General features: G+C 38.2%; 1 protein-coding gene across 1 annotated transcript; it reads right to left on the bottom strand.

Annotated features, from left to right (window-relative positions):
- Positions 1–5,559: 5,559 nt before the first annotated feature.
- On the bottom strand, positions 5,560–10,753 carry slc22a5 (solute carrier family 22 member 5). The gene is made up of 10 exons (XM_086309250.1): positions 10,051–10,753; positions 9,855–9,958; positions 9,157–9,311; positions 8,888–9,059; positions 8,643–8,769; positions 7,606–7,694; positions 7,236–7,450; positions 6,967–7,149; positions 6,562–6,697; positions 5,560–6,303 (listed from the first exon to the last, which is right to left on the bottom strand). Exons 1-10 carry the CDS (start codon positions 10,438–10,440, stop codon positions 6,249–6,251), a joined length of 1,626 nt encoding a protein of 541 aa, XP_086165376.1. The 5' UTR covers positions 10,441–10,753; the 3' UTR covers positions 5,560–6,248.
- Between the last annotated feature and the right edge of the window lie 1,726 nt (positions 10,754–12,479).

The following is a 12,479-nucleotide window of genomic DNA, read 5'->3' as shown; positions in this document are numbered from 1 at the left end:
AGAGATTTCAGAGGTTGTGAACTGTAAAGCTGAGCTCAGGTTTTATATGCCTCACCTGATATGGGAGGTTACACAGTTACATAAAGTTTTTTTTACAACACTATTTGAGCTTTAGCACATGTTTTGTTGTGCTAAACAAGTGAATATCCTGTAGCTGAGGAGACTAGCGCATTATGACCACAGTTACACAAGATTTTGAAAAGTATTTTATTTAGATTTTAATATTTTCAATGACTTTGATGTTTTCTTCACAGTAGGTTAGGTAAATTAGACATACCAAATACTGTGCACAGAATAAAATTTCAAAACAAAAACAAGTAAAATAGAACTTTTGAAATAGAACAGATACCATGACTTAATAAATTGGATTATTTCAGAATATTTCAGAATTATTTATTTTCATTACAAAGAGAATATTGCAAAGGATTGAGGTGGGACCTTATCTTTGAATGCCCAAAAACCTGTGAACCATGTAACCAGGTTTATTGTCCACTACCTGGGCGGGTACATGCTGATGGGCCAGCATGCAAAAAGGGCTGGAAGAAAAGGTTTCATTTGGGAAACATAAAAAGTAGGCTGGATCTTAAAAGATGTTGGAAGCTTGAGATAGACAGCTGATGTGTTAATGATGCTGGGGATGTTGTAAAGAGAGCACCACAGTCTCCCCCTCCTGGACTGGAAGCAAAGACGGTTGACATCCCAATGAAGCTTCAAATGGTGAGGCGGTTAGTGAGCATACTTAACCTAAGGACCATGGGGCCTTCAGAAGGAGGGATTGAGGTAGTGATACAGCACAGGGCAGCTTTAAGCTCCCGATTAGCCCTTTCTTTTTGATTGTTGAACTAGAATCCTGAGAACAAGCTAACTTTTGTGCCTAGTACTTCACGCAAAAACAATATATAAATTGGGAATGTCTGTCTGTCTGAGAAAATGTGTGAGGGAATGCAGTTGGAATACAGAGGTGGCTGACAGGAGTGGTTGCAAAAGAGCTGAAGGCAGGAACGAGCCTTGCTTTTGAAGCAAATTGAACAGGTTGCACATACTCTCTCTGTAGAGTGGGCTACCAAAGGTTAGCTAAGAGATGGTGCCACTTTAACCGGGGCACCAAGCAAATCTGATAATGTGCACCCAAGGCATCACTTGCATGCGAACGAAGGAAGGCGTAGATACATGGGTCGGGAACAGTAAGTAAAATCACAATGCAAGCCAAGAGTGAGTATGCTGTTTATTAAGTTAAGAAAATAGGGTCTTTGGAACACGATGATCTAGCAATGCATTTTTCTGAAGCATTACCTCTTGGGATGGCGTGGACACAGAGGATCAGGATGGAGGAGGAGAGCTGAAGACTCGGAGAAGGTTCTGGAGCATTACTGAAGCAGTACCAAGACACTTCTGTAAGCTGGAACCTCCCTCAGCAGATGAGAAGCAGCTTAAGTAATGGTTGACATGCTGGTTTGATGTGTTAGGGGTTGAAGTGTAGTAGTTAATGATGATGACAGCGATCCTGCTAAGACAGATACTCATAACGAATGAGTTACCCTAATTTAGTTATTTCAATTACAAAGCTTAGTTTTTTTTTTTGAGGCAATGAGTTTTACATTATTTTTTGAAGTTCTTGGAAATAATTAGATTTTACAGTGTAGAGACTTCAGAGTAAAATTGTAAGACTGGAAATGCAAAATACACAACCAAATATCAAACGAATTAGGTGCAGTTTCGAGACTTAAATAACCAAACGTTTGTACTGTATCTAGCTCATGCATATGACTAAAGTTTACATTTTCATCTCTTGGTTTTAATACTTTTCACATTATATGTGGAAACTGTACACATACCACAGAAATGTAATGTTTTTTTCTTCATAGACAACAAATCTTCAAGGTGTGGGGAGGAAAACAACAAGATGAAACTGTAGTTAAACTTTGGATCCTAGATCTGTAAATGAAACACGACTTCTGCACACATGGTACAAAGTGATTTAACCAAAAAAAAAAAAAAAAAAAAAAAAGTCACAAAGCCCTCCTACAGCCTTTTCTAGCCTCTTCTGCTATATTACTTCCAGATGATAAAAAGGCCAAGCCAATGAAACTACATCATAATTAAATTATCTTTCATCTAGTTTTTAGAACCTTTGACCTTTTTAGCACCTTTGCAGATTGTGAAGATCACATATTCAAACAAACAACATATTTCCAAGACTCTTATTTCAGCTTGGGTCGAAATAGCCTCTGAGGGGCCTCTTACTTTATTCTTCTTAACAGCTTCTTCCAGAATGGCCTTTACGCTTCCCTGAGAGAGCAGCCAATGGGAAGACAACAATACTAACAATATAACTACAATATCTGACAATATCAATGTAACCAAACGATGACCTGGACACATCAAAGAAAAACTTAAATAGGATGTTAAAGTTTACTTTAAAATCACTTTAAAACAGTCACAAATTAAGCCATCACCATCGCTTATTAATTTCATATGATTGTGTTACCTTTATTTAGTAAATGGAAAAGGGACTGGATCTTATACAGTATTTCTGTTCTACTGGAGCATCAACGTGTTTTATACAACATGTCTCATTCATGCGTTGACACCCATTCAAACAAGCACTTTTTATTTTTTATAACCAAATGCTTTCTATTGAACATTAACATTTCAGATGCCAACTTGGGGTTCATTAACTTTCCCAAAGATGCTTTGACATCAAAACTTTGTGCTCAAACTACCAGCCTTCCAGTTACCGGATGACCAGTTCAACCTCCTGAGTTACAGCCACGACCATACACGTTGATTTTTTAAATATTATTCAACCATCTTGTTGCTGATTGACTTCAGTGTAACTGATTTGTTGCATCATCTAACCTTCTTAAGCATCAAGTCACAACCAGTTTCCCTGGAAAATATCTTGATGCTGCCTTGACAATTATAGTTTCTCTAAAGATAAGATAAGATAAGATAAGATAAGATAAGATAAGATAAGATAAGATAAGATAAGATAAGATAAGATAAGATAACCTTTATTAGTCCCACACGTGGGAAATTTGTTTTGTCACAGCAGGAAGTGGACAGTGCAAAAGTTATATAGCAAAATTAGAATACAATAAGAATAAAATACTGTACACAACTGTACAGAATAGAATAAAATACTATATACAGTAGAATAAATAGAATAAAATATACAATAGGATAAAATAGAATACAAATGCTGTATACAACTGAGTAAAGGAGTGGGCCCTCTACTCCAAACGACCTGAGTCTCCGCAGCAGGTACAGCCTGCTCTGCCCTTTCCTGGGCGTCTGAGTTATGAGTCCAGTCCAGTTTGTTGTTCGGATGAACACCAAGGTACCTGTAGCTGTCCACAGCCTCAAGGATGTTTGTGCCTGCGGAAGTCTACCACCAGCTTCTTGGTTTTACTGGCGTTGATCTGGAGGTAGTTCAGCTGGCACCAGTCCACAAAGTCTTGGGTCAGTCCTCTGTACTCCTTGTCGTCCCCATCAGTGATGAGGCCGACTATTGCAGAGTCATCAGAGAACTTCTGCAGGAAGCACTGGGTGGAGTTGTGGGAGAAGTCTGCAGTGTAGATGGTGAAGCGGAACAGAGCCAGAACCGTTCCCTGTGGGGCCCCCGTACTGCAGACGACCCTGTCCGACACACAGCCCTGAGTTCTCCCATACTGTGGTCTGTCGGTGAGGTAGTCCAGAATTCAGGTAGTGAGGTGATGGTCCACTCCTGAGTTCTCCAGCTTGTCCTTCAGGACCGAGGGAAGAATAGTATTGAAGGCACTGGAGAAATCAAAGAACCTGATTCTCACAGTGCTTCCAGCGGTCTCCAGGTGAGCGAGGGAACGATGTAAAATGGTAAATGGCCTGTATTTGTACAGCGCTTTACTAGTCCCTAAGGACCCCAAAGCGCTTTACACATCCAGTCATCCACCCATTCACACACACATTCACACACTGGTGATGGCAAGCTACACTGTAGCCACAGCCACCCTGGGGCGCATTGACAGAGGCGAGGCTGCCGGACACTGGAGCCACCGGGCCCTCTGTAGGAGGTGAATGACGGCATCATCCGCTCCAATGCCAGGCTGGTAGGCAAACTGAAGTGGGTCCAGTGATGAGCTCACCAGGTGCTGAAGCTGAGCCAGGACCAGCCGCTCCACGGTCTTCAGGTGGGATGTCAGAGCCACCGGCCCATAGCTGTTGAGGTCCTTGACGCGTGAAGTCTTTGGCACTGGTACAACACAGGAGGTTTTCCTATCACATGTCCGGCATGACCTGCCCGAAACCGGAAGTGACGTTATTTTGCGGAAATGTAGTTTTTTACCATCGTGGCCTTATGAGCCTATACTTGTGTTTTTAAAAGTTATGTTTGACTTTATGACTTTCTGTGTCGTTTCTGGGATGCTTAGGACTCATATTGCACTGCTGGAAATATTTTATTTTGATGCATATGCTGTTATTTTGCAAATTTGCACTATAATATATTTTTTTGTTTTTCCTGCAGTATATGAAAATTGGTGTATCTCAAAAATAAAACTATGAAGACACTTAAAATAAATTTCCTTTGGTGGGAAACTAGTTTGTGCAACTTTTTTGTATTTACAGTTTTGAGGGATAAGCCTCTTACATTTCTCTAACTAGAAATATATGTTAAAAAATCAAAAACGATTTAAAACTTTTTTTTGCAAAACTTTTTTTGCAATTTACGTAATTACTATGCACTTAATGCAGACATATTATTAAAATGTGGGCTATAATGGTTGTATTGATGTATAGCAACTTGAAGTGCTCCAAAAAATGGCTCCACAGCATGTAAAAATATACTATAAGCTCTGGCGGACTTGGTTCTATGGTAGGTCTTAAAGGGTTAAGTTAGAATTTCTAGTTATTAGATCAGTAATGTACTTTGTGCAATCATTCAATTACATAAAATAAAAGGTGCCAAAAAAATCTGTTCAGGAGGATACTGATGGCCAGTTGCGAAGGTGTCATGATTTTTATGCTGTCCATTTTGTGACTAAATTTCTTAACATTTAAAGCAAAACGTTTTCTTAGTACTTAGAGCTCAGAATTTATATATAGCTCATTTAATCTAGGAGGTCAGATAGTTATGTAAAGTGTCATTTTTTAGGTCTCTTCTATTTGTGTTTCATACAGGTTTTTAATACATTTTACATAATGACAGCTGAGACATTTCCAAAGCTAAAGCTAAAGCTAAAGCTAGAGCTTCAAAAGCTTAATGTGGGACAGCAACTCAAGAGGAATTTATCTTGATACAGTTATGACAGAATTCACTAAATAGGCTTGGAGCATATGACAGCTTAGAGAGACACCATTGTTAACAGCACTGCTTGGTTCCATCTCCCGTTAACCTCTGATTTCTTCGCTGCATTTTATAGCAATTCATAATCACAGTATTGTAGAACAAGTGGTATGTATCAATATGTGGTTTATATTTCTCATTTCAAAACAGCTTGAAGTGGCCCAACGAATTAATAGAGAGCATATATTTAAAAAAGACATAAAAATAAACAAACAACATTTAACAACAAATATTCAATGACAATTTATTTGAAAAAACAGTAAAACAAACATGTAATCTATTAACATCTTGTGCATTGATTCAGTCAAAGATTTGTAACACTTAAATGGTTTCAAGTCTCCCCATTTCAATATTGGGGGTTGGGGTATCCCAGAACTCCTTGCTCTGTCTTCTCTTAAACAAACAAGATATTACAAGTTAATTAGTAAGCTTCAGATATGCTGGCAGGTGAAGTTTGCTACCTTTGGACATAATCAAGCAAACTGCTAGCCATTTCCAGATTTTATGTTAACTAAGCTTAAGACCTGCTGACTGTACCCTTTTCTTTATTAGTATGGTAGCATGATGCTTTTTATTACAGTAAATCAAACTTTTCACTGGCAGTAAAAACAATAAAATAGACAATGATGTTAAATGTGGTATTAGCTGTTAAAACACAAAACCAGAACTGTGCGCTAATAGGGTTCAAATGTTAATTTTTTACTTGAATTTTGTGACCATTCAATTCCGTAAAAAATGAATAATGTTTTTATTTTCAATATGTCTAAATACTTATAGGAATTCTTGAATTCACAATCTTAGCATGCTTGTGGGATTTTATTTTGGGATTTCAGATGGTCACTTTCACGCAAAAGACGCTTAACATCAAATAAACTAAAGAGAAAGAGCTTGCCCATCAGAATGGGCCTCACATGGTATGGGTGGGTTAACTATTGCTGCATTTGTTATGCATTTCTTCTTCTTTTGGTCCACTGCAAAGCCTGAAATTACAAAAAAAGTGAAAAAAAGAGAAAAATGTTATTTTCTATTTCTTCACATTTGAAGGTATGTAGCATAAAAAAATATATTGCCCTTTTACAACATGCACATCACCTTATCAGGAAGTCAATCAATCTAAGTGTTCTCAGAAATTATGCATTGACAAATACTAAAATCAAGTTCTGATGTGTTCTACAGCCCACATGTGAGACATTTAGCACTTTGATCATATCTACATGTGATGCGTGAACTGCCCTCACCCCTGACATTTTTGCATCTGCTCCACGGTTTCCGGAAGATCTTTATGAAGGGTCTCCGGAAGGAAGAGGTTAACCACAGAGGAAGCAATTGTGAGACTTCCCATTAAAATATAAGGCAGAACTTTATTATACGTACCTAGAAATAATAAAGGAACAAAAGTCAACTTTAGAAAATGGCATACTTTTAGATACCTAAATGTATAACCTCATGAAATGTTAAGCATCTACAAATCTATGTTTACTTCAAGTTTACATGAGATGCTGCAAGACATACTTTTACCTGACTATTTAATATTTTTACATACCACTGCTGTTTTTCTGTGCTGGTTTTTTAGGTACCTACGCTATATCATTGTATGACTAAGCCAATGCAGTGTCTGTGTGAGATATCTAACATCTGTGTACCTAAAAAAATGACATAAGGTGCTGTGATACTGCCAACACGTGCAGCTGAGGAGCACATCCCCATGCCAATATTCCTGAGTACTGTGGGGTAAATCTCAGCAGTGTAGATGTACACGATGCTGAAGGCCATAGTGAAGCCAAACTTTCCAGTCATTTCTAATGCCAGAGCAACATTGTGAAGGGCTGAGGAGAGAAGAAATAGAGAGAGACTTAATTGTTTTTTGGTTTCATGATATTAGAGCTTTACTTTGTAAGAAGGGAAACCTTACTGTCAGGGATGAACTGGATGAGCAGAAGAACTCCTCCTCCAATGATAAGGAACAATGAAAGGAGCACTCTTCTGGGACATGTTTTTAGCAGCCACGTAGAGACTATGTAAGCGGGGACTTCGGTTGTAGCAGACAAAAAACAGTTCACAAATGGGTTGCCACTGAGGTTGGAGGTGTTCAGCGATAAACCAAAATACCCAATGTTTATTGCCATCCTGAAAATACAAAAAGAAAAGTACAGTGTCATTATTTACCAATATTTGTGTTATTATATAAAGGTCAAGTCAGCCATCTGTTCACACTGACTATTTTTGCTGAATTACAAAAACCTAAAATGTCAGAAAAAGGTGAAAGCAACCATAAAACGTACCATAAAAGGAGACACATCAGTGTGATACATCTCAGATTCTTGGATTTCAGAATATCAAGCATGGTATATGTCTTGAAAAGAGGCAATTCCTGGGTGTTAAATGGAGACAGAATATAATTTATGTGATTTGAACTTCTACTTTTGTACATAGACTATTGTCAGTATATCATAAGCAGATTATATGTGGGCTTTGTCCAAGGAAAAAGCATTATGTGGATATGAATGGGTGAGATTGTACTGTATTTTAATCTTATAGTAATCTGAGGAATGATTCTTAATTCCAAACACTAGCACTAGATTTCTATTCAAGAAAGCAACTTATAATAAAACATTATGGGGCAAAAAAATGTAAATGACTAAAATATTCAATGTGGCCTCTAGAGTCACATTTTTACATTTAGTCTGTGAATATTAAAACTACCAGCGTACACCTGTCAGCCACAACATTGAAACCACCTATGTAGCATTGTGCAGGTGCCCCTCATGCCAATAAAACAGCTCTGACCCTTGAAGGCCTGAATGTGATGTCTGGCACTGGGACATTAGCGGTGGATCCTTTGGGTTCCAGGGTTGGACATCTGTAGATCTGGCTTGTTCCGCTGCATCCCACATATCTGATCGGACTCAGATCTGGGTCAACACTTTGGGCTCTTTGTGGTACCCCCCTAAGCAGGTTTGGCAGTGTGGCATGGTGCACTGTCCTGCAGAGGGAGGCCGGTGCCGTCAGAGAGTGTTGCTACGATGTGGGGAGTGGGTCTGCAACAGCATTTAGGTGGGTGATACATGTTAAAGTAACATGCACAAGAATGCCAAGACCCAAGGTTTTTCCGGCAAAATAATGCATTGGAATGAGAAGACAAATGCTATTTGTTTCATCTGTCAGTGGTTTTAATGTTGTGGCTCATTCTGTGTGTCAAATTTCCAGAAATGTAACCCTAAATTTGTTTTTCCATTTTTAGAAAATACTAGATATGGACCTGAATGTTAGACAAATGCATATATTAATACTAATATTAATAACAATGAATGAACCTCACCTCAGATTCTTTAAAGATTACAGGTGGTGCCTGAACTTTATTTTTACTTGCAGCTTCTCTGACAATGGCCTCGGCCTCTTTGACTCTCCCCTGAGTCATCAGCCATCGAGGAGACTCTGGGATAAACCTGCCCAACCAACATAGTTTTAGAGTCTATTTTCTTCACAGTTATTGACAGTGTAATTGACTTTGCATTTATGCATGAATATTGGAATAAAAATCACTGGATATCATAAAAAACATACCACCACAGAGGAAAGTTTATCAGAGAGGTTGTTGACAGAACTGCAACCAGAGTCCTCCATTCTCTGATGCCGTATGCAATCCAAGGAAGTGTCATGTACCCAATGCAGTAGAAAAGGAAGGCTCCGAGAGTTGTGAACAGCACACGCATAGTTTTACTCAAAACCTCAGTTCCTATCCAAGATGAAATCATAAATCGTTAGTGACAAGCTTGTTACTGAAGGCAGACAGAGGAATCATACCAAACACATGTTTAAATTATATTTCAAACCTAGAACAAATGCAGAAATGTAGAGGGATATCTGAGAGGCTCCAACCCAGAGGTACATGATGCAGAACATCCTCCACGAATGAGAAAAGGACTGAAGCAGGACGGAGAGACACTGGACCCCAAGAGACATAAAAACAACCTTCTTCCTTCCAAACCTGATTAGAAAGGAATCATATATATCGCAGATATTTATTCACAGATACAGAGCATTTATAAATGCATGTGGTTTGTTTTCGTTTGGTGAGGAAATGCAATCAAATAGCTACAGTTAAGGTTTAAAAAAACAAACAAACATCACAGCTAAATGAACAAACCTTCTTTGGAAATGAACCGAAATTGGAAACATTAGAAACTGAATAAGGAAATAAAAATTTATGTTAAATACAAAACTATATTAGCCCGTGTGTTAGCACCATCCCTCTTATAACAGCAGATGGGGCTGCTGTCATTAATTCCACTATATAGTGTGGCTATAGGTTTTTTTTTTAACTATTCCGAAATCAGTGTCATTTGCCAGCTATTTATTTTTCAGACACTACTGTAATCAGCACTGTATGAACAGACTTGATTTAGAGAAACTAACAGACTTGTAGTATATAGTAAATGACAGAAAATGTCTTATAATTAAGTCAATGTAGGTATAATTATACAGGGTGGATTCAGGGTAAGTAGAAAAAGGATAATTAGGAGTAAAGTACCTGTCTGAAAGCTGTCCTGAGACTAGGGACCCAATGAGATATCCCACAAATAGACTCGAGGATGCAAATGGAACTTTCCATTGGTTGTCACAAACAAGGTCCCACTGTAAAAGATGCGAATTACATAATAAAAAGACAGCTTAAAGCTTTCAAAACTGGAATTTCATGTTAGTAATCATAATAATATAATACTGACCTCAGTGACTATAGTGGATTGGTAGATTTCTTTGCTGTAATTCCATCCATCTAAACATCCCTCCTGCTCCAGGGTTGTCAGGTTAACTTCTCTTCCAGGAATATATCCTTGTGCAGAAAGATTTCTAACCACGTCTATCTTATATCTGCTGCACTGGCTCTGAACTTCCTCACCATCCACTATCGTAAAGGGAATGATGGCATCTCTCCACTCCTCGGTCAGGTTGACGTCTGGAATCAAACAGTGGTGTTTCGGAGCTGCTCCAACAAAGACAATGTAAAGCCCGTTGAATCCGGTTGACACAAAAACAACATTTAGGAGAAAGAATGTGGTCCAGAAGTAAGGACCGCTCTGTCCAAGAAATGCTGTATCGTCATCATAATCTCCCATTCTTTATATATAAGTATATTACAAAAAATACCTCCCTGCTCTGAAGGGAAAAAGGCAAAGTCTTGTAAAATTCTTCAGAGCTGGCTTTCTTCTTAAACTCTTCAGCTTAGTGTCAGAGTGTTAGAGCTGAGCTCTTTGTCAGGCAGAGTGAGCCGGTCTCTTGGTGGGACGGAGTTAAACTTTAAATTTAAGTGCTGAGTTTTAAACCTCCTTTCTAAAGGATAAATTTTCATCGCAATGTGAAACTTCTTGTTGATCCTCTATTCTTATAAGCAGTCAAGGCAGAAAATGAATCGAATATTAAAGAATGACAGACAGCTCATGCGGTAATTTGATTGGATTTGATTTACTGTAAGTAAGAATAACCAGAAGCTTCATAGTTACCCAGCCCCCTCACCCAGCCCCCTCACTACTGTGGAAATTTCCTCTAAACAACATTCCACTCTATTAAATACTCCCAAGAAGTCCACGTGCCTGTACTCTAAATGTTGCTAAGAAGAATTAGGTCTCTCACTGGACTATTTTAAGAAACTCTGTTAAGGCAGACATGACTTCATGTAGATTAAAGATTTTTTGTGTGCACCTATTGATCATGCTTTTGTAAATTTACTACAGATTTTTATATTTAGCCACTTTTACATCATGTACATGGTTTGGAGACTGATTGGGGTCCTGTATTGCAGCTTAAGTTCAATTGCATTTTTAATAAGACATAAAATATATAAATAAATAAATAAATAAATAAATTCCTCTTTATAAATAAATAAAGAGGAATGATTAAAGTAAAAAAATTACAAAACCTACAGGCAAAATCTTTATACTCTAAGAACAAAAACCCAGATCGTGCAGAGAGTGCTTTTTCTTTTTAAACAATTTTTAGTGATTAATTTTGTATGTTTTTAGCTCATCTAAGAATTGCACCACCTGCATTATCGTAATTAATTTTAGAGCTAAAGCTGCTGATATCCATCTAATGTACACTCACTACTGACAAACCGCTGATGATCAAACTCTAAGTGTTTTCTTTTACTGTGAACATGGCATGGTTGGTGGTGCCAAAGAGGCTGATCTGAGTATTTCAGAAACCGTTGATCTATTGGGATTTTCCCATGCAAACATCTCCAGGGTTTACAGAGAATTGCTGTCTTTATGACGATAATGTATCCATCATCTGGTGGCTGCTTCCAGCAGGATAACACGCTCAAAGCTCAAATAATTTCAAACTGGCTTCACCGTACTCAAGTGGCCTCCAGTGTCACCAGATCACAATCCAATAGAGCACCTTTGAGATGTTGTTGAATAGGACGTGTATTATGGTTGTGCAGCCAACGATTCTGCAGCCAAGGCATGACAGCATTTTAATATGCAACAAAAACTCTGAGAAATGTTTTCAGCATGTTGTTGAGTCAATGCATTCAGAAATTAGGTCAGTAAACCTATCTTTGTTCATAGGCCACACACAACCCAGTTTGATCCTTAACGGGTCAGACTGTTAAAACTGCTGTATGAATACAAGTCGGCACCTCGTCTCAAACTTGCGAATACCCTATGTCACGAAAAATTCAAGTTACGAAGGCGCTGAACGGCAATATCCTTGCCGTGGCACAGAACCAACATCCTTATTATTTTTCAGCAGCGAGTCTGAATATTAACAATGATATAGACTTTGAGTTTGGATGAAAATATAGCCAATATAATATGTGCATCCATCAGACAGCTTGCCAGTCTTAATAGGACTGCACGATCCTATTGGACAAATCATTACTGACTGTGAAGTTCTTTGAAAAACACTTTGTTTAGTCCCCCAGTGGGTTGAACTGGATCTTTTGATTGGCTGTCTCTGAACCAAATGCTGTATATTTGACATGCATAGAAACCAAACTAAGATGTGAAACAATATATTGTGAAGACAGTAAATAAAGTACAAGAAAATAATAATGAATATTCCAGCTGGGCCAGTCTTCAATTTCTTAACCACTTACTCAATTCAGGCCACATAAGAAAGGTTGTTTGGTCTTTATTCATTATACAGTGGAACC

This window comes from Aulonocara sp. 'chitande type north' Nkhata Bay, linkage group LG10 (genome assembly GCF_057382095.1).
Source record: "Aulonocara sp. 'chitande type north' Nkhata Bay isolate Kocher_YH1m ecotype deep benthic linkage group LG10, A_spYH_male_GT1.1, whole genome shotgun sequence".
Classification (NCBI taxonomy): domain Eukaryota; kingdom Metazoa; phylum Chordata; class Actinopteri; order Cichliformes; family Cichlidae; genus Aulonocara; species Aulonocara sp. 'chitande type north' Nkhata Bay.
Note: the sequence above shows the minus strand (reverse complement) of the source record. Positions and strands in the feature narration are given on the sequence as shown.